The sequence below is a fragment of the Mya arenaria genome, chromosome 2 (assembly GCF_026914265.1).
Source record: "Mya arenaria isolate MELC-2E11 chromosome 2, ASM2691426v1".
NCBI lineage: Eukaryota > Metazoa > Mollusca > Bivalvia > Myida > Myidae > Mya > Mya arenaria.
Window position 1 is genome coordinate 23,070,347 of NC_069123.1, and position 23,639 is coordinate 23,093,985.

Genomic DNA, 23,639 nt, shown 5'->3' on the forward strand with positions numbered 1-23,639 from the left:
TATCACTCCACATCTTTGTAAACAACTTAATTGCAAACAATTTTACTTATTTCGTAACAAGCAAGCCATAAATTTATTTATTTATTTATTTATTTATTTATTTATTTATTTATTTATTTATTTATTTATTTATTTATTTATTTATTTACTTATATATATATATATATATATATATATATATATATATATATATATATATATATATATATATATATATATTTATTTATTTATTTATTTATTTATTTATTTATTTATTTATTTATTTATTTATTTATTTATTTATTTATTTATTTATTTATTTATTCATTCATTCATTCATTCATTCATTCATTCATTCATTCATTCATTCATTCATTCATTCATTTGTTTATTTATTTATTAGTTTATTACGATAAAGATCGATTAATGGATCAATACAGTTAAGTTATAATTTAAGTCATAAGAGAAAGACGTGATATTTCCTCTTGATTTCATGAAAAAAAAACATCTTTAAAACCTTAACACTTTTTGAAGTTAAAAAGAAAATGATGTAACGAACATTATGATAGTTCTATAAAACTAGGACGTTATCTTAACGGTTGTGAAGTCTGAATTTAAATGATATTTTTTTATTGAAAAAATAATAATTGTGTTATGATGTGTTAAACGTGTGTATCTACAGAAACAATACGTGGTGGTTATATTATACTATTAAATGAATATGCCGTTTTGACTAATACAAAATGCCGAATTACTTCCCCTGATTGACGTGGCTAAACAGGAAGCCATTTTGTGTCAATACACAAATTTTGGGATCCGAAATCTGTCTCCATCGACTTGATTACACGTTGAAAGTGCAATATTAGCCCTGCAAGATGAAGTTTAATTATTCCACTTTAATATGCATTCTGTTTCTTCTCGTAAACTTGGGAAATGCAGATGAACACAATCACGTAGTAAGTAGACTAACATTTTGACAACGTCAATAAACAAAAAATATATCCGTTGTTTGTCTCTTTAAACGATCAACGATAGATCAAAATTACAGCAAATGGCAAAAATTGTTATCTCTCAATGGTTTCTGAAAGAACAGGCCAATTTTTATTATCAAATTATTGTTCTAAATGTTGAAATATTTTGATCTGTCAAATTTGACAGTTGAAACAAAAATGGTAACTAACAGTAACATCTTTTATAATTGATTTCATTACTGTTCTGCAGTTTTGGAACTCGAACCATTTGTAAAGGATGTTTCACTGCAAGTTTATTTATGCATTTAACAGGCCAGTGAAACTTGACCAATTTGGCCAGTCCGATCTAGCAATATTGCTCGATCTGGCAATTAATAAGAACAAAAGAAGTAACATTTTAAGCCTTGATTACACAAAAGCAACAAACTTGGACCTTTTGGAAGAGAAAAACCAAAGGCAACAATTTACCATCATATTTGATTGTCAATGTCATTTGACATTTTTATTCAATCAAAATTAATTATCAGTCAACTGATTTTCCTCAAAAAATCTTATTTCTGCGGGACACCAACACTCTAGCTATGGATTGTTTTGGGGAAGTGGGTCTTACTCGATGAGTTTACTGTATTGCAGTGCAGATTGAGAATCGGAAAGTTTTGTCCAACCATGATCAGTCATCGAAATTAGACTTTAAATTAGACTTTTGGATGAAGAGGCCCGAATTCTTATACTGCTTGTTATCAAATTTTTGAACAAGCCCTGCTGTATAAAATTCAGAATTTAAGCAAGCCCCGACATTATTTTAGCAGTACAGGGCTTGCGGGCTTGTGTTAATTTCGACCACTGCATGATGGAACAGATTGTTATGATCACACAGTTTGTTTTGCAGCCTAAAAACACAAAGACAAATGTTTTACATTACCTTATAGGGCTGTGTATCGTACCTCGACTCACGATGCGATGCGTATCACGATACGGACTACGCTATTCACGATATATATATAGTTTATATAAAAAAATAATTATGTAGGACTTAAAGACGCGAAGATGCGTGTTCATGTTTGTAGTGTTTCCATTGTATCTTAATTCGACCAGACACAATTTACAAATAACTAGTTTATTGTCTGACTGCAAAACCAAAGTTCTCCCAAGCTTTGGACTTATATTTTGCCGGCACATTTCTCTAGTGTTTGTTTCTCTTTACTACCGATAGTATTTCCTTCCGCCCATCTTGACTTTGCAGACGACTGAAAACTGTCAAAACAGCGAAAGTCACTTCAGCTAGTTTGCAGATTCCTTTTTTCATATCTTTGTAATTCAAATTTAAAAAAGAAAATTAAATTGCACATTTTTTAATGATTTTATTTTCATTTTTCATTTTAGTTTGAAAAATAAACATGGTGCAGATAAGTAAGATAACTAGTTGTAACGTATTATGCTAGCTCTACCTGCTGTTTGCGAAAATGCGGCTGAAGTGACTTTCGCTGTTCCGACAGTTAAAAATGAAAGTTAACAAATTGACCGGATCATGCAAATATGTTTGGAAAGTGTTTTAAGCATACAAATCTTAAGTCGAAATAATGAATCAAACGATACGCGATACACACGAATCGTTACAGCCCTATTACTTTAATCCCTTAGTTCTACAACTAGGTGAATGTCTTATTTCAGTATGAGGATGCAGAGGAAGTTGTGCTATGGATGAATACAGTTGGTCCGTACCACAACAGACAGGAGACCTACTCCTATTTCTCCCTGCCATTCTGTGAAGGGCCTAAGAAAGACATCAGTCATTACCATGAAACCCTTGGAGAGGCATTGCAAGGGACTGAGCTAGAATTCAGTGGGCTGGATATCGACTTTAAAAGTATAAATGATTGTCTTTTTTTTATAATATAATATTGCAGGTATCTGTACTGAATGAATTGTAAGCTGACAAATGTTTGTAATGGTTTCATTTAGAGTACAATTAACTGTTTCTTTCGTTTGACAAGTGCGATATTTGAAGTCTTAATATAAGGTGCCTGGTAAAGGATTTTAGATGATTTTGAAAAGTACTTGCTTAATTTGCAGGTGAGCAGACTCAAGTAAAGTACTGTGAAATTAAACTGACAGAAGAAAAGTACCAAGCGTTTGTGTATGCAGTCCGAAATCATTACTGGTACCAGATGTACATTGATGATCTACCAATATGGGGTGAGCTATCCTGTTATTCTAAAACCGTGACATAGATTGCATGAATATTTTCAGTTTTGCTCCAACTTTTCTAATTGTGAAATTAATTCTAGACTAAATGGTATGTACTTGTATAATGATTCATTTTTTAATCTGCTTGAATGTTCTTCTTTGTCTTGGTGTTAATAAGCCCAAGGGTCCAAAGTTAAAAATGAGGGCCCCAGTTGTGGTTTTAAAGAATAGTGTGGTGCTAGGAAAAACTGTTGAGTAATCTAATGGACTAAGATAAAAAGAGAAAGAAATCACTGATGTATTATAGAATGCAAACATGATAAACTTTTTATATATATAAAACAGTTTTATCTATTTGGTAATAAAAAAATGCAGATGTTAAAATATGTATTAAACTTCTAAAAAGAACTAAAACCCCTTCCAGGAATTGTTGGTGAGATTGGAGAAAACAAAGAATACTATGTTTGGACGCACAAGAAGTTCGACATCGGCTACAACAGTAAACAAATAGTGGATGTTAACCTCACCAGTGATGCTAAAGTCAAGCTAGAGGTTGGGGCTGAGATATCATTTTCATATGAGGTATGTTAGTTGTTCCAGTAAAGAACTTCACAATTGTATTGAAATAAGAAAATTACACGCACATTCACATGATGGAAGTAGATCTCGGAAACATGGTGTTTTTTTCTTCAAGAAACCTTTCAGCGGCCAGTTGTATAAAACATTGATAAGTTGTCAAAGTCTGTTTCCGAATAAGATGTGTTCAAATGGGATCAATTCCAGCACTAGTGAAATGCTATCTGTTCTTGATCTTGTCGTCATCGAAATTAGAATTTTACCCAGGGCTTTTTCACCTTCTTTGCTAGGGGCCGAAATAAGGCTACTTCACAATTGGGAAAAATGGTAGTTTTTCCCAATTTCCAGATATTTTTTCACAATTCCCAGATATTTTTCCCAAAAAGGAAGATCTTACTTCAATAATTTAAAATAAAAATTATCCTTTTTGAGCAAATTATTCTTTTTCAGCTAGAAGTAGACTCACATATAAGATATGAGCCTGATTTTTGTAACACGAGTTCCAAGTTTCATATGGATACCTTGACCTGTGTTTAAAATGTGTCTTCAATCCTCATATGTGGAATTTCCGATTTTTGAGATGTTTTTGCATTTAAATTTCACAATTTGCAGTATTTCACGCGTTTAAATTTCCCAAATTGAAAAGGCTAGGCCTCTTCACAATTTTGGGTGAAAAAGCCCTGTTACCAGTGCAGGGCTTTCGACTAGTGGTAATGTTGACCACTGATCTTATTCTGGATTTTATACAGCAGGGTTTGTCAAAGTTTTTATGCTTATTAGCTCCACTGGCCGAAGGCCATGGAGCTTATGTCGTCACAGATTGTCCGTCGTGAGTGCGTGCGTGCTTGCGTAAACTTTTACTTTAAACGACATCTCCTCTGAAACTGATAAGCGGATTTTGACAAAACTTCACAGGAATGTTCCTTTGGTGGTCCTTTACCAAAATTGCTCAAATGGTTCCGGTCCATTGCACAATATGGCCGCCAGAGCTAAAAATAGCAAAATCTTTAAACGACATCTCCTCTGAAACGGTTCGGCAGATTTTGATGAAACTTGACAGTAATGTTCCTTGGGTGGTCCTTTATTAAAATTGCTCAAATGGTTCTGGTCCATTTCACAATATGGCCGCCACAGCTAAAAATAGCAAAATCTTTAAACAACATCTCCTCTGAAACGGATAGGCAGATTTTGATGAAACTTTGTTCCTTGGGTGGTCCTTAACCAAAATTGCTCAAATGGTTCCGGTCCGCTGCACAACATGGCTGCCAGGGCAAAAAAATAGAAAAACCTTTAAATATTATCTTCTCAGAAACCGATGATCAGATTTTGATGAAACTTAACAGAAATGTTCCTTGGATGGTCCTTTATCAAATTTGCTTCAATGGTTTCGGTCCACTGCACAAGATGGCCCCCAGAGGTAAAAATAGAAAAACCTTTAAACGACTTCTCCTCAGAAACCGATGATCGTATTGCAATGAAACTTGACAGAAATGTTACTTGGGTAGTCCTTAACCAAAATAGCCCAAACAGTTCTGGTCTGCTGCACAACATGGGCACCAGAGCTAAGAATAGAAAAAAACGTTAAACTACATCTTCTCAGAAACCGATTATCAGATTTTGATGAAACTTTACATAAATGTTCATCGGGATGCCCTTTAACCAAAATTGCCCAAATGGTTCCGGTCCGCTGCACAACATGGCTGCGAGAGTTAAAAATAGAAAAACCTTTAAGGACTTCTCGTCCGCAGTCTTCACGAAAAACATTTTAACCTACTAGCCAGTTGGACTAGCATAATGGCATATTTTACTAGTCCGAATGACAATCTAGTAGTCCGACTATTTTGCCACATTATAAAACTGTATGCTTGAGGTAAATACCTATTTCAATTGAGCAGCTTGCAGTCTGAGACTGAGTAAACATTTCTTTATTATGATGCTCATGCAGTGATAGGGAGTGACATCCTTCTGTTGGGAATAGTGCTCCTTGTTTTTCAGAACCTATGGGTACTATGTAAAAACAAAAGGCATCTTGCTTGAATAGACTGTAATAATATCAACATGGTTAGAAAAGAAATGCCATGCTTTAATAGCTTTGATTACATTTTACTACTGAATTACCTCCCTTTAATAGAAAAAAAATAATAATGTCTTAATTTTTCACGTATAGCATCTTTAAATAATTTTTAAACAATAATAATTTATGAGTAAACATATAAGCATAAAGTTCTCACAAAAAGATCAATTTAAAAACCTTACATTTATACATAGGAAAGTATATATAGACTGAACATTAATTTTCGTTTAAGTGACATTCTGAAAGTTTATGAAACAGCTATTTTTAGTAACTTAAATGGCCGAAAAGTGTAAGTGAAACACCAAGTCGATTCTATCTCGTCAGTTCTTGTTCAGGTTAGATATTTGCTTCATAATCTATTCAGATTAAATGTTAACCGATGATCAGATTTTGATGAAACTTGACAGAAATGTTCCTTGGGTGGTCATTAACCAAAATTTGTTAAATGGTTCCAGTCCACTGCACACCATGGCTGCCAGAGCTAAAAAATAAAAAAAAACTTTATACGACTTGTCGTCGAAACCGATGACCTTTTTTCGATAAAACTTGACAGAAATGTTTGTTTGGTGCTCCTTTACTCAAATTGCCCAAATCATTTCGGTCCACTGCACAACATGGCAGCCAGAGCTATTAAAGTAAAAATTTTTTTTAAATAACTTCTCCTCAAAAATTGATGATTGTATTTCTATGAAACTTGACGAAAATGTTTGTTAGGTGGTCTTTGCTTGAACCTTTTGGCCAGTGGAGCACAGGCACTGATGTGCCTCTTGTTATGAAAGCTTTGCTGTTGCAGAAATATAATGTGATATAATGATCGTTTTACAGGTGAAATGGCACCAGTCTAATGTGAAGTTTGAGGACAGATTTGATAAATACCTCGACCCAAACTTCTTCCAACACAGGGTAAGTAATGTAGCTAGGGCTAGGCCCATAGGTCTGACCCCGACAGCCTTTGGCCACCATAGCTCAAGATATGGAGACAAATTATGAAAAACCCAAACCCTTAACATTATAATAAGTACTCTTTGGAAAAAATAGGGCATAACATACTCTTTGAACTAAAACATCTTGCAGTCTGCATTCTGTGTAATTGTTAATTTATCTTATTATAACACTTTTTATTATATAAGTTTTGATTTTGGGTATGGCAGCTCTATGTTGACAAATCTGAAATTGTATGTGCATTTAAGGATAATTAGGAAAAAGATTGAACAAACTGTCAACATATTTTGTCTGACTAAATCATGGGTAAACATTCTATTGTAAAATGTGATATACTTCTTGTAATGCAATAAACTGCTCAGGGTGTGTTGTGGATGGTGGTAAAAGATGGTCATTAGTGTTCAACTGTTACTTTACATCCTACTTTCCGTCCTAGATATTAAAAAGAGTCGAATTTTTGCTTTAAAATGCTTCTCTATTTATTCTCTAGATCCATTGGTTCAGCATCTTCAACTCTTTCATGATGGTGATATTCCTGGTGGGCCTCGTCTCCATGATCCTGATGAGAACCCTCCGTAAGGACTATGCCCGGTACAGCCGTGAAGACGACATGGATGATATGGTAGGATTATGGGCTATGATAGCTGTGCTGAAATTGACCAGACGCTGAACCACCCTGATTTAAATATTCATACATTTAGCCAATGGTGATATTTATAAGTCGCTTTATAACCCTCATTCAATATATTCTTTTGTAAGCACCTTCGAGGGCGGTCTTAATCTAATTTCAGGTATTCAGTTGATTTTATTTGATTATCTCAACACTTTACTAGAGACATGTGTTAATGAACAAACAAAATAAATTTACTTCAAATTCATGTCAATTTGTTAAATATATTAACATATGTCTTTGACACATATCAGTCAGATCACCAGAAATCTGGTGTTAAAATTGTAGTAATCAAACATGAATGAGTCTTAATTAAGTCTGGCTGTGCCGGTTGAACAGTTCGGTTTAATCATATTTAATAGAACAGATTACTATTTTGTATGTTTAGCAATAATGACCTGTCAATGTTTCCACAAGTTTGTCTCAAATTATGCTGAAAAGGCTAATGAATACTTTGAAATGTCTTATAAAATAGAGATAAAGATTGACAGCAGTAGTAAAAATTGTTTGCCATTTCAGGAGAAGGATCTTGGAGATGAGTATGGATGGAAGCAGGTTCATGGGGATGTGTTCCGACCTGCGACCCAGCCTATGTTCTTCTCCGCCTTGATAGGAACAGGCTACCATATCACCACTGTCACACTCTGCGTTATACTGTTTGCCATCATGGGGGAATTGTACACAGAGTAAGTTGTATTGGCAGAGTTTTTTCTTACATATGTTCACCTGGAGGTCATATTGACCCTCATGGTTGGGAAATGGGGGTCTCTGTCAGATCATTCCTGGGGTCCAAATATAGTGGTTTATGCTCAATTTAATGTTTATTTTGGGGGTCCTAGTGATGCAGTGTAAGTTTGAAATGGGGGTCAATGACTGGGCTGTTCTGTGTCAGGTAAAATCCATGATTGGTATTTCATAAGTTCAGCATATTCTTATAAAACTATTAACATGTAATGTTTTGAATTTGTCTTGTGTTTTAAGCATTGAGCAATATCTGTCAATCATCATCAAAATAAAACTTGCACTAATTGTTGACAAAAAAACTAGCAAGCCCTGATGTATTAAAATTAAAATATGAATTGTGCTATTTTCAAGTACTTGAATGTACTTTAACTGACTATGAAATACATTTACACGTATCTTGGTAGTTATCAATTTGCAAACCTTTATGTTGATGTGTATGATGGAATTACAGGAGAGGATCGTTATTGAGCACATCCATTTTCGTGTATGCAGCCACTTCACCAGTGAATGGTTACTTTGGGGGCAGCTTGTACGCTAGAATGGGAGGTAAGTCCTGAGAAACACTTTACAGTTACTGTGTAATAATGACATATACATTTCAATGTGTGGAATTGAAGGAATGAATCCCAGGTTTGTACGTAGACAAGGATTCAACCATGCATTAGAACTTTCTCTCCTGAAACGAACTCTTCCGATTCCTGATGAGACGGCCGCTATGTCAGCTATGATATATTCGGAGGAATGGAGGATAAAAATAAAGTTGTCTAATTTCCTTTGCTGGGATAATATTATTACCAATATCACCATAGTGTGACTGATTGAATAAAACAACTAACAAAATTGTTTTACAAATAATTGCTACAACATTTGCGACATCAGTGGCATAAGTTTGTTAGAACATTTATTTAACCTTTTTTTATTAGAATCTCTATGTTCATACTTCAATTAAGAGTGTCCCTTTTTAGACATTTTTCAGTGTTGAATTACATGGTTTTTATTGGTATAATTGACTGTATTCTATACTTGGTTAGCATATCAAACTCTGGATCATACAGTAGTAGTCTCCCTTGGAGCCATGTCATTGATTAGTTCAGGTTATCTCCCAGCACTGGTAAATTATTCATAGTCTGACACATGAAGTCAGATTTTGAAACTGCTAAAATATTTGTCGCTATAAAAGCTCTTCAGAGCTTATGTTGCTTTTTCAAAATTGTGGTGTGTAATAAATCTTACCTTACTTGTTTTGCCCGTAGGTAAGGTGTGGATCAAACAGATGCTGATGAGTGCCTTCCTACTGCCCAGCATGGTGTGTGGGACAGCCTTCTTCATCAACTTTATAGCCATTTACTACCACGCTTCCAGGGCTATACCCTTTGGCACCATGGTACGTTTAGTTATTTACCTATGCCACTATTGTATTTTCATTCATTTACCCTATGACACCACGGTACGTCCATTCATGTTACCTACTACACTATGGTACATTCAGTCATTTACCCTATGACACCACGGTACGTCCATTCATGTTACCTACGACACTATGGTACATTCAGTCATTTACCCTATGACACCACGGTACGTCCATTCATGTTACCTACGACACTATGGTACATTCAGTCATTTTCCCTATGACACCACGGTACGTCCATTCATGTTACCTACGACACTATGGTACATTCAGTCATTTACCCTATGACACCACGGTACGTCCATTCATGTTACCTACGACACTATGGTACATTCAGTCATTTACCCTATGACACCACGGTACGTCCATTCATGTTAACTACTACACTATGGTACATTCAGTCATTTACCCTATGACACCACGGTACGTCCATTCATGTTACCTACGACACTATGGTACATTCAGTCATTTACCCTATGACACCACGGTACGTCCATTCATGTTACCTACGACACTATGGTACATTCAGTCATTTTCCCTATGACACCACGGTACGTCCATTCATGTTACCTACGACACTATGGTACATTCAGTCATTTACCCTATGACACCACGGTACGTCCATTCATGTTAACTACTACACTATGGTACATTCAGTCATTTACCCTATGACACCACGGTACGTCCATTCATGTTACCTACTACACTATGGTACATTCAGTCATTTTCCCTATGACACCACGGTACGTCCATTCTTGTTACCTACGGCACTATGGTACATTCAGTCATTTTCCCTATGACACCACGGTACGTCCATTCATGTTACCTACGGCACTATGGTACATTCAGTCATTTTCCCTATGACACCACGGTACGTCCATTCATGTTACCTACTACACTATGGTACATTCAGTCATTTACCCTATGACACCACGGTACGTCCATTCATGTTACCTACTACACTATGGTACATTCAGTCATTTACCCTATGACACCACGGTACGTCCATTCATGTTAACTACTACACTATGGTACATTCAGTCATTTACCCTATGACACCACGGTACATCCATTCTTGTTACCTACTACACTATGGTACATTCAGTCATTTACCCTATGACACCACGGTACGTCCATTCATGTTACCTACGGCACTATGGTACATTCAGTCATTTTCCCTATGACACCACGGTACGTCCATTCATGTTACCTACGGCACTATGGTACATTCAGTCATTTTCCCTATGACACCACGGTACGTCCATTCATGTTACCTACGGCACTATGGTACATTCAGTCATTTACCCTATGACACCACGGTACGTCCATTCATGTTACCTACGGCACTATGGTACATTCAGTCATTTACCCTATGACACCATGGTATGTCCATTCATGTTACCTACGGCACTATGGTACATTCAGTCATTTATTGATGCCACGGTTCATTCAGTCATTGCATATGTGACTTATGGCTTCAAATTTGTAATGGATTTCTGCACCATTAACATGACCTTTACTATGTGCTTTTCTATGTGCTATTATTAGCTCGTCTTATTTTTCAAAGCTGTGCTCTTGTTTGTTGACAATAAAATGTTTAATGGTCCATCGAGTGACATTTTCATATTTATTTCAATGCCTTGTTATGTATCTTGAAAATTGCCTTTGCAAATTTCTTGTCATATTTTTTTTAAATAGCTTTTTTGTAGACCGGACTATTGAATAAAGCCATTTTGTAGACAGAAATATTCAACATTTGGCATAATAATGACTAAAATATAATGGCAACTTCCAGGTCTTCTATATTAAATACCTGAATTATAATAAACAAAATTGCTTGAGAATTTACAGTGCAAATATCAACAAAACAGTTCTCACAATCTTTTTCAGGTGGCAGTGACATGTATCTGCATATTTGTGATACTTCCACTGAACCTGGTTGGCACAGTGTTAGGTCGGAACCTGGCCGGCCAGCCGGACTACCCCTGCAGGGTTAACGCTGTACCCAGGCCCATACCAGAGAAAAAATGGTAACATTTTCTGTAAAATATAGCTCAAGTCCTGATTTATTATTAATATTCATAATCATAGCAATTATGTTTGCAAAAAACATAATTCAAATTATTTTCTAAGAAAAAGTCCTTTCTACATAGCAACATGATGCAGTTTCTAAGGCATTCGTATAATTTTGCTTGTCATCGTTGTCGACGAGATTATATTCTCGCCGGAAACGAGATCTCGCTTTAGTTCTTTCTCTTTGGCGATACTGCAATAGCCGCTTCAATTCAAAAACACTTTTATAATAATGATACATTTTTAATGTTTTCTGGTTTCCCTTCAACTAGCTTCGGAACATGTTATGAAGATGTTAAATGTCTGAACAGTGCATAGTTAAAGTGATGATCTGATAAAGAATTATTAAAAGCTATATATCAATCATAAGTTATACTTGATAACAATTAAATACTAAACAGTTTCAGTGCTCCAGCTAGCCTGCTTTTCAAAGGCGCAGCGCCCGTGCCCCTTTTCTTACCGCCCTGCCCTCTTTTTGAGTAGTGCCCTTTTCACAAATGCTCTAATAGCGCCAATTATCCCATAAGTGCCCTTTTTACTAATGAAACCATTATGAAAGATCGGCAGCCCTTAATCCGCTGTCATAATTGAGACAAATTACGTAATACTTATGATAATAGTGTTCCCGCTAGGTGTCACCATGCCCCCATTGACTGCTTAAAATATGCCGTACCGCCCTTTCATCTTCCCATGTGATTTGTCCAAGTGATATGACAGCTAATTGTGTATTCGTGTAGTGAGCAGACGATCTGTGTATTCATAATCAGCCATCTTATAATCCAATCATTAGGAAGAGTCAAATACGGAAACATCAGCAAGAGGCGGAGCTATTGAATGTCAGCCAATCAGAATATACTTTGAGAAATCGTTCATTCAATTATGCAAGTTCGTAAAATGTAATAGAAAATGCAAAGAGATGGTGAAAAATGGTGTCAAGCACAATTAAATATTTTAAAATAATTGTTAACTGTATTGTAAAGACAAGATTCGCCGTTTTAAACATTGTTGATTTGAAGCAGACGGTCATTGCCGATTTGTAAACATGAGAAAGGTGGTGCTAACACAATCAAATACATCAATTTTTCAGTAAATGTTTTCAAATTTAATTTGTAAATTATTCATGATGAAAATTTCTTTGTAACCCACAAAAATATGTTGATGCTTTATGTAGCGTTTACCTGTCTACGAATTTCGGAGCTTTTTTATCAATGTACTATGTTTTATGAGTGATTTTTTTAGCAAGGGCAGTGAATTGTATTGTCATTTTAATATAAAACTTCAGCATATTAAACATTATTTTACCAAAGACAATTAAATAACAGCCAGGCTGAATGTAACATTCGTACTCAATCCCGATCATACCAAACTAACATTCGTCCCCTACATATTTTTTTTGTATTTATTTATTTGATTGCTTCAATTGTTCAACTGTCTTTGTTTTTTCTCTTCATTTTATATGATTTTTAGGTGTGACATTGCACTTAAGAAGACTCCAGACAAGTACAATCATACTACCACAGACAAAGAGACAAATTTTAATTTTGATATTCAAACACACCCTTCTAAATTTTGAGAGAAAAAAATAACATCTTGTTTAAGTCTAAAAATCATGGAAAATGATTTGAATTGAGTATGAAAACAAAAAAATTATAGGGGGAGCCCCCCCCCCCCAATTGCCCCTATACGACTCATGTAGCTTGCCATTTTCAAAACTCCACCCTGCCCTTTTCAAATCCTGGCTGGAGCACTGAGTTTGTTAAATATAAATTGTTCTGTACACAGAAGACAGCTCCAAAATTATCATAAATTGTTTTTAACATATATCTACATGGATGGAATGTTAAGGTTCATTTAAAGTGATTTTTAATTCTGAATGGGAGTACATAATTGAAAAAAGCTGAGTGAAAGTTGTGGGAGGGGGGGGTGCCATGAATATTATTCTGCATGTTAGAGGATTAAAAGATATTTATGATTTATTGTTTATTTCATTTCAGGTTTATGGAGCCAAGTGTGATAATAGTTCTTGGTGGAATCTTGCCATTTGGATCTATATTTATTGAAATGTAAGTATTACATTTGTATCAGTTTATGATTTGAAAGTTTCATGCAATACCAACAGATGGAAGTCTTGCTGTGACAACATGATAGTGATTGATACAGACCTAGTTTCATTGTAAATCATTGATAGTACACAATTCATTACAATTTTATTTTATCTTTAGGACGTTCTGGGCGTACAAGATCTACTCTGTGTATGACATGGTTATATTTACCGTGTTTCAGGTATTTCATCTCTACATCGTTCTGGGCGTACAAGATCTATGTGTATGACTTCATGGTCATATTTTGCGTGTTTCAGGTATTTCATCTTCACGTCGTTCTGGGCGTACAAGATCTATGTGTATGACTTCATGGTCATATTTTGCGTGTTTCAGGTATTTCATCTTCACGTCCTTCTGGGCGTACAAGATCTATGTTTATGACTTCATGGTCATATTTTGCGTGTTTCAGGTATTTCATCTTCACGTCGTTCTGGGCGTACAAGATCTATGTGTATGACTTCATGGTCATATTTTGCGTGTTTCAGGTATTTCATCTTCACGTCGTTCTGGGCGTACAAGATCTATGTGTATGACTTCATGGTTATATTTTGCGTGTTTCAGGTATTTCATCTTCACGTCGTTCTGGGCGTACAAGATCTATGTGTATGACTTCATGGTCATATTTTGCGTGTTTCAGGTATTTCATCTTCACGTCGTTCTGGGCGTACAAGATCTATGTGTATGACTTCATGGTCATATTTTGCGTGTTTCAGGTATTTCATCTTCACGTCGTTCTGGGCGTACAAGATCTATGTGTATGACTTCATGGTCATATTTTGCGTGTTTCAGGTATTTCATCTTCACGTCGTTTTGGGCGTACAAGATCTACTATGTATACGGCTTCATGCTGTTGGTGTTTCTCATCCTGGCTGTGGTCACTGTCTGTGTGACCATCGTCTGTACGTACTTCCTGCTCAACGCCGAGGACTACAGATGGTAAGTCACATGCCCTCATTTTCTTATATCATATATCATTACGCACAATATTTTTTGAGAATTTATCAATCTGTGTTCTCCATCTATCTTCTTGAAATGTTTTTAGAAGATACTGATACTGTCTGATTAAGATTAATGACCATGGAGCAGACAGTTGACCTATTGCTGTGTCTGTCTATCTCTTACATTAGGGCTATTCCATTTGAACATATAACCCCAGGTGGAAAGGCACTTTTTAAGCAATTTTACCATTTTGGGGTCCAAATTACCAAATCAGTAAAAAAAGACACCCACCCATATACTATTGAAATAATCGCCTTCCCCCCGTGGGTGGTATCTTTTACTGGAATAGCCCTTAGTATATCACCCATGTTTTAGAATCAACATGATTAAAATTAGATAAGACATGTAATATAAGATTTCAGAATCATTATCTTTTAGGTATGTTTCATTGTTGTTCTAAAGCAGTGACATCTGCTTCAATGGTGAATTTAATCCATGTAGGCTGATAGTTGATCATTGATTTCCTATACCTAGTTTGTAGGCTGCCCACATCAATGGCCACATCTTGTATTGAAGCAGATTGCTAGGTGTGTGAGGTGAAAATCAAGTCCAATAATGAGGAATGAGATATATCCTTGTCAAATTGACCTTGAATTGTAGAATTTCATTGAAGATTATTTCAAGATTATTCCAAACATATTTTACCTTCGCACAAAACCGAGCAAATGGTGAAAATGTCCTGCAGGATTAATTTGGCTGCCGGCATTTCTAAAATTATCTGGAGTATAGAGACACAATCATTTAATGTTTGTCTATTTGTGTTTCAGGCAGTGGACCAGTTTCCTTTCGGCAGCCTCCACAGCTGGATATGTCTATATCTATAGTTTCTACTATTTCTTCTTTAAAACGAAGTAAGTATTGCTTTAGTGTGAGTTCACTGCAATAAGTGAACCACAGTGATAATTTGAATCACCAAAGCAATTTAAACAGTCACTAGCCTAAAGGTCAAAACGTAGAAAATGTTTTTATGGCTTGTAAAATTTGTTTTCTTAAGAGATATATAGAGTCAGGCTAATAACCTATTTTGGTTCTTTACTTAAGAATAGTTTACAATCTTAATTTCTATGACGACAGTGACTGTGATTTGTTGAAATTGTATGGTGAGATAGTCTAGTTAATCAGTTTGATTATTCATCTATGATATGCTTTTGTTAATTTACAAAAAAAAATTTTTTTATTGGTCAACACTTTCTTTGATTAACAACTGGCGACTGGTTAATTACTTATTACTGGTCTTGGTGTTATAATCCTCGTCTTTAAGATAAAAAAAAAAGGCAACAAACTTACTGGTGTTTGATGTCATTTCAATGAATTACAAAGTTTATTTATAATATTCATGATCAATAAACAGCAAAAAAAATAATTTCCACACACGTGAAAAAGTCAAGCTTCCGTCATTCAAGCATGTATCGCATATCTATAATGATCATGTTCATTATAGTGAGGATTGTAATACATGTGTTCCACTTTTTCTTTTAATATTCAGTCACACATTAACCCTGCTTATTTCTGTTACAGAATGTACGGCTTCTTCCAAACGATGTTTTACTTCGGCTACATGTGGCTCTTCAGTCTTGCTCTGGGCCTTATGTGTGGTAAGTTTTTACTTTCCTTACACCAGAAGAACTTGATCTCTTAACTGATTCAAAACCTAATAAAAGGTACTTTGCTGTAAGACAATCTACATTGGTCAGCCATTTTGTTTTCTGAAAACCTATTTAGTATACCCTTGTGTGCTACTGTAAGGTTACATTTCACTAATTTTACTGTTGTATTGGGACAAAAAAATATTAGTAATAGAAGGAATAATAAGGTCAGAACTTCCAGAATGTTTAAGAACATGAAATTAGAATATATTTTAATTGAGTGATAATTTCACATGAATCAAGTATTTGATATTGAAGAAAACGAACAAAATATTGAACTTGAAGATCCACTCTGAATTTAAAAAAGTTGTTTTGTTGTTAAATGTACCTTTGAAACTATTTTTTATTAAAATGTTATACATTCCAGGAACTCTTGGTTACCAAGGCACCAGTTCATTTGTAAGAAAAATCTACTCAACTGTGAAAATAGACTAAAACATCACAATGACATAATCAGTTATGTGATAGCAAACTGTCCAGAAGAAGCGAGGCAAAATTTGGTGTTAAATATTTATAGACATGAAAATGCGCCAAATCTGGTGATGGAGGTTTTGCAAGATGCCCAGCTAGTTGTGACATTGCCAAGCAGTGTGACTAGATCAGCTTTTATTAAGTGTGTGAAGGCTTAAAGTGTAGAAAACTTGTACATTCACTACAAGTGAATGGGGAATGATTTAAGAAAATAACATCATCAGCTGAATGAAGTTCTTTGAGGGAAGGTTGTATGAAGTGTAGGGATAAAATAGAATTCAGACTCACAATGCCCTATCCTGTGTTGCTGTTTCTGGCAGAGTTTATGGCACTTTGGTTTTGTTTAATTAATATATTTTTGTTTCCTTTGATTATTGAAGATTTATTGTATATCTGTTAATTCATATGTGATGCAGTCTGCAAAAAAGATGTAACAGGAAATCCAGGTGTTTTTAAGTCTGACATTTTTTTATGATGTACTTAAAAAATCAGCATGTTGAGAAAAAAAGACTAGATGATTTCTCACATTAATATTATTATAACCTGTGGCGTGGTTTTTGCACATTGTGTCACATATTTGCTTTTAAAGACGGGGTAAACTAGTCTTGGGTGTGTGAATTTTAACACATTTTTCTTGTCCTGTCTGATATTAGACAGAAAAGTCTTTGATTGTGCCTTCGCATTGTCGGTGGTGTGGTAAAGTCTTTAACTATTATAACTCAGAAACCGTTCAAGATCTTTAGATGCACTATGGTACATTAATGCATACATGTTCAACCGGTCCAATTACTCCGACTAAATGTATTGTAGAGCTTTGTCCACTGTTAACTTATGAATGAATGGACTGTAGATGCTCTCTTTCAAAAGAAAAGGATAACTATTGAATTTATTACAGGGCATGATGGTCATCAGGCTTGAGAGCTTCCAATTCCAGACTTCATATACATTAGCTTAGAATATTTTTTTTGCTTGGCATTTGCATAAAAAATACTGAGAATCACATTGGAATGGAAACACGACTCATGCCAACTTCAACAGAAGAATTTAGCCCCTAGCCCTGCCTCTGACCTGAATTAATTTTGCTCGAACAAAAAATTTAAGAATTTGGATTTTTGGTGAGGAATATATTATGAAACACATACATTTTTATTTTTTGAACTACAGATATCATAAGGATTTATTTACTAAATACGTTAGTCCTGGATTGGTTTGTAATACAAAGAGCAGCTGACCTGGCCATTACAAAAAGTAACCAAAAGGCCATCAGTTGGGCCTTATTTTTAGCCACTCATTAATTAATGAATTGTAAATATAAGAAAGCAGCTTTTAGATAGCAGCTGAACTTGATAATTTGATTAATTGAAAGCCTAGGGCATGACATAGTTATCACCTTCAGTATTTATATAGAGCTATGACAGTCTTGCACTGAGAACTGTAATTCATATACAGTGCAGCAGCTGCTACATATGTATGTAAATATTAAGAGGTCATAGGCAATTTATATATAGTTGGGAAATGATTTTAAAAAAATTATGTAGCTTTAAAAAAGTCCAAAATGTTCATCCATCAATATGTATTTCTCTAGTTTTTTTTAGAGATCAAAACACTTGGACTATGCTAGAGATTTCCAAAACTCTTCTTTGCGTAGGGGGATTTAAAAGCCTCCCCCCCATCCCCACCTCCTCCAAGGTGTATAATATATAAAAAAAACGTTTTTACCATATTCCGTTTTAGAAACAACACAATAAAAAGAAAAAGCATGGGGATGGGGGTTTGTTTCTCTTTGCCAATATAGATGGAGGTTTTCTGTGGGATGGGGGATTTGTCCTTGGGCTATGGGTAAGATAACAATCATGATTTACTGCAAAGACTGTTCTTCTTTAAGATACTTCTTTCCTAATCTACCATGTGTACGAATTATTCCTGTAATAGATGGTTACTGTGCATTAGTGTGCGGTTGTTCATATTAATAAACCACTTCATTTCATGTCTAAATGTGAATTCATACTAGATAAAACATTCCACCCATTTTGTAAATTCATATGCAATTTTATGAAAGTTCACTTTGCCATTGAAGGAAATAATTCGGATGTTTTAAACATTTGTTTCTGCATGGAAGTGTCAAAAGTTAGTGGACATGTATTAGCCACATCGTATTGTTAAAATAAATCCTGTGGAGGTTATCATGTTGACAACAAAAAATGAAATTTTACCAAGCGATTGGATTAATTTTTACTACAGTTATATAACTGTGTTAAACTGAATTAGAGAAATCTTCTAAAAGAGCTTGTTATTGCCTCCGCAATATTAAATGAAATTGCCACTGTTTCCTCCATAGAAATCATTTTTGCTGACGATGTCACATTTATAAATGTTTACTCAAACTGTAGAGGAATTTGTTACACACAATGGTTGTAAATTCTTGGTGTCACTTAAAAACTGTCAGATTTGCTCTTTGTGCAAAGGAGTAACCGTACCATGCAGACCTAGCACATACATTTAGGCCTTGGTATTATCTTTTATTTATAGCTTTTCTTACCGTGGGTCCAATCAAGTTCTAGTTTATGGTGCAAAAAATTATATTCGTTATTTCGTACAATTGTGATATGCTTGACGATGTTCCACAAGGGGAGGCATCGTTTCCTATTGAAGATGATCAGGAAAGCATCTTATTCAGCCATTGTATTGATGTTTCTAACTTAAACTATCACATTTATGTTGAAATGTCTAGCAGTTCATATGTACAGTAGAAATGCATGTGCTTTTCAATCGTGAATTCCAGTATCGCTCATTTGCCTGTCATGATGAGATGAAAATGGTTTCAATTTAATAGTTTGCTTTCGAGGGTATTTTAGCATGGTATTGTAATGTGTGTCCCTATGTACATTTCCCCCTTCAACTGTTTTAGATTGTTATACTTGACTATATTGAATGTATACTGTTATTGTATTGCCAAGTAAATGAATTGAAGAGGAGATCTTATGAAGGTAATTTAAATAAAATATAAAATCTTTGATTTGTTTGTACATTTGAAACTTTCGGGAGTAAATATGAATCCTTCATTTCACGTTGTTGATGATATTAAAAAAAGATTTAAATAATTTCATGTTTCAAATTATATTACTCTCTACAAGACACAAATTTAGCCAATCTTTATGAAACTTAAGCAGTATCTGTCTCTTAAAAAGATTAAGGTCAGTATATGATCTGTATTGTCCAGTAAAAAAGGAGATCGCTTGATAAAATTCCACATTCGTTTGGCCCGGATAAGAATTTTATCGTAATAACATTGTCCCTTCGTCCGAACCTGTCTGTCCATTACAGCCTAATTTCAGCTATAGGTTAGTAAGCTCACCTAAGCACTTCTCATCCCCCATTCTCTGGCTTCTGTCCGTCTGTCGACAATTGTAACGACATCTCCTAAACTGTCTCGCTAATAGAATGGCACCTTACTGGGATGCCCTTAAATAGATGGTGCCCTTTTTAGCTTACCTGAGCACGAAGTGCTCAAGGTGAGCTATTGTGATCGCCCTGTGTCCTTCGTCGTCTGTTGTCAACAATTTGACTGTTAACACTCTAGAGGTCACAATTTTGGCACAATCTAAATGAAACTTGGTCAGAATGTTACCCTCAATAAAATGTTGGACGAGTATGATATTGGGTCATCTGGGGTTAAAAACCAGGTCACCAGGCCAAATTAAAGGAAAAGCTTGTTAACACTATAGAGGTCACATTTATGACTTGGTGAGAATGTTAGTATTAATAATCTCTAGGTCAAGTTCGAATCTGGGTCATATGCGGTCAAAAACTAGGACACCAGGCCAAATTGAAGGAAAAGCTTGTTAAAATTCTTGAGGTCACATTTATGACTGTATCTTCATGAAAGTTGGTTAGAAGGTTTATATTATTAATATTTAAGTCAAGTTTAAATCTGGGTCATGTGCGGTCAAAAACTAGGTCACCAGGTCAAATCATAGGAAAAGCTTGTTGTCCCTGTAGAGGTCACATTTATGATTGTATGTTCTTGAAACTTAGTCAGAATGTATATATTGATTAGCTCTAGGCCAAGTTCGAATCTTGGTCATGTGCGGTCAGAAACTAGGTCACCAGGTCAAATTTAAGGAAAAGCTTGTTAACAATCTAGAGGTCAAATTTATAAATGTTTCTTCATGAAACTTAGTCAGAATGTTTATATTAATAATCTCTAAGTCAAGTTTGAATATGGGTCATATGTGGTCAAAAACTAGGTCATTAGGTCAAATCATAGGAAAAGCTTGTTAGCACTATAGAGTTCACATTTATGACTGTATGTTCATGAAACTTAGTCAGAATATTTATATTAATTAGCTCTAGGCCAAGTTTAAATCTGGGTCATGTGCGGTCAAAAACTAGGTCACCAGGTCAAATTTAAGGAAAAGCTTGTTAACACTCTAGAGGTCACATTTATAACTGTATCTTCATGAAAGTTGGTCAGAATGTTTATATAAATAATCTCTAAGTCAAGTTTGAATCTGGGTCATGTGTGGTCAAAAACTAGGTCATTAGGTCAAATCATAGAAAAAGCTTGTTAGCACTCGTAGAGGTCACATTTATTACTGTATGTTCATGAAACTTAGTCGGAATGTTTATATTGATTAGCTCTAGGCCAAGGTCGAATCTGGGTCATGTGCGGTCAAAAACTAGATCACTAGGTCAAATAATAGGAAAAGCATGTGAACACCCTATGATCTTTATTGGATCAGGTGAGCGATACAGGGCCTTCAGGGCCGTCTTGTTTATTTTTTTTAAGAAATCAGCTCCATATTGAACTCCAGTTGTCATGGCAACCGAAAAAAATGACAAAAACCATGAGGCCCATATATTAGATATTTGATGTGTTACATTGTATGCACGTCCTCTACCATGTCTGTTTGAACTATGCCCCTTGTGCCGTATTCAAGAAGCAACTTGAAATTAAGAATAGAAACTAAGGGTTTGATTTGCACGGCTAGGGCTTCATGGATTACAAGTTTCCGTTAGGTTTGTCACTAATAAAACTTAGAAAATCTTAGCTGAAACTTGCTTGACCCAGACCCTTAACATTTCGTATGAAGCCTCATACAGTAGTCCACCAAGTTTGTTCCAGTTCCCTTGGACAAAACCTACCCACCCTTGATCCATAAGTTTCTTATAGACTTTTATTGGGAAATCTTTGAAAATGTTGTCTGCGACCGCTAGGCCAAGACCCTTGATATTTTGCATGTAGCATCATATAGTGTTTGTTCAAATCCTCACCCTGTAGTAAAAACTAACCTACCCGGGGCTCAGAAATTTCCTAGACTTATGTCCCTGGGGTCAAAGCAGGCCCAACTTTTTTGACCTTTTTTGTTTCAGCAATGAATTGGGGACAATTTTACAGTTATGAAAACAAATATCAATGTGCTTAGATGACATTGACTGTGACCTTTTCACCTACTTGCTCATTTTTGAAGCTACAGCAATGGTATTTAGATCATGTGTATAGTTTTGAAAACCATTATCAATCCTGTTCTCGGATCACCAATACTGTGACATTTTGACATATTTTCATGTTTTAAGTTAGAGCAATACTAATTGGACCATTTGTTTAGTTTTGAAAATAAATATCAATGTTGTTCTTGTATGACATTGACCTTCCTTTTTCTTGAAGCTAGATCAATGAAATTTAGTCCGTTTATGCAGTTTTGTAAACAAATAGCAATGTTGCCTTGAAGTGAGCTTAACTGTGACCTTTGGACATAATTTCTTATTTTTGAAGCCACAGCAATACAATTTAGACTGTGTTCAGTTTGAAAGAGAAACATTTTAAAATACTCGATGAAAGTTTAATCCTTAGTTGCATTGTCATTAACCAATAAACAAATTCATTCTCATAAAAACAAAGGTATAAAACTTTCACTCAGGTGGGCGTTTTAATTAAGCCATCATTGACCTCTTGTTACTACAATGTACGTGTCATCAATATTTCGTGTTTCCGTCACAACTTGTTTTTGCTTTTCGGAAATTTAATCAAACTTTGGGAACACCATGAGGAGGAGATTCGTGAAAAAAATCCGTGCTTCTACCTCAAAGGTCAAGATCAGACGAGGAGGTCAATGTTGTACAGTATGCACTTCAAAGCAATGATTTGTGTCTCATTTGACAGGCATGTTAATTTGGGATATCCCCAAATAATTAAGTGTAGGTGAACAAACATAAAATTAAAATTTACAACCTGATACTGTAAATTGGTCCTTTAGATAAGCTGCTGAATAACTATTTTAAGAAGAATGTTCTTTGGTTTTATTTACAGAAACTTGAAAAATATATTTTTATTTGTTCAAGCCGAAGCGTGAGGTAAGAAGTTCTTTCTATGATATCTGATGCACATGTCATCTTGAGCAAAAATGCTGAATTTGCAAGCGGGATAACTATATAGAAAGATAAACGATATACAATAACACAGGCAAAATGCAGTAATGTGTTGTTTTACCAGTACGTTTTACCCGTCTTAAACTACGATTGTTTGTTTTACTCGGTCGATTACATTGCCCGTCACTGTAAACATTGACCAACATAATCTTGGACCCTCATGGTCATAATTCTAGCCGCCTTGTCACAATTGCTATCAACTTTTAATCCGCTTCCTCGCTACAGCTGAAACCCGTTGGCTCGAACAAGTTTTGCTCGAATTCCTCGTTGGCTCGAACTAGATTAAAGGACTGATTTCTTTTTACGAAGGTCAACATTTCCTCTTGGCTCGATTTTTCCGAGGCTCAAGGTATTTTCTCCGGTCCCTG

At 35.1% G+C, this 23,639-nt stretch overlaps 1 protein-coding gene across 1 annotated transcript; it reads left to right on the forward strand.

The window, feature by feature from the left end:
- The first annotated feature begins 739 nt into the window (after positions 1 to 739).
- On the forward strand, positions 740 to 19,855 carry LOC128211596 (transmembrane 9 superfamily member 3-like). Its single transcript, XM_052916579.1, has 15 exons — positions 740 to 935; positions 2,622 to 2,817; positions 3,024 to 3,146; positions 3,562 to 3,719; positions 6,613 to 6,690; positions 7,220 to 7,351; positions 7,919 to 8,085; positions 8,595 to 8,689; positions 9,397 to 9,527; positions 11,442 to 11,581; positions 13,619 to 13,687; positions 14,516 to 14,662; positions 15,493 to 15,576; positions 16,244 to 16,320; positions 16,739 to 19,855. Exons 1-15 carry the CDS (start codon positions 855 to 857, stop codon positions 16,804 to 16,806), a joined length of 1,746 nt encoding a protein of 581 aa, XP_052772539.1. The 5' UTR covers positions 740 to 854; the 3' UTR covers positions 16,807 to 19,855.
- Positions 19,856 to 23,639: the final 3,784 nt, after the last annotated feature.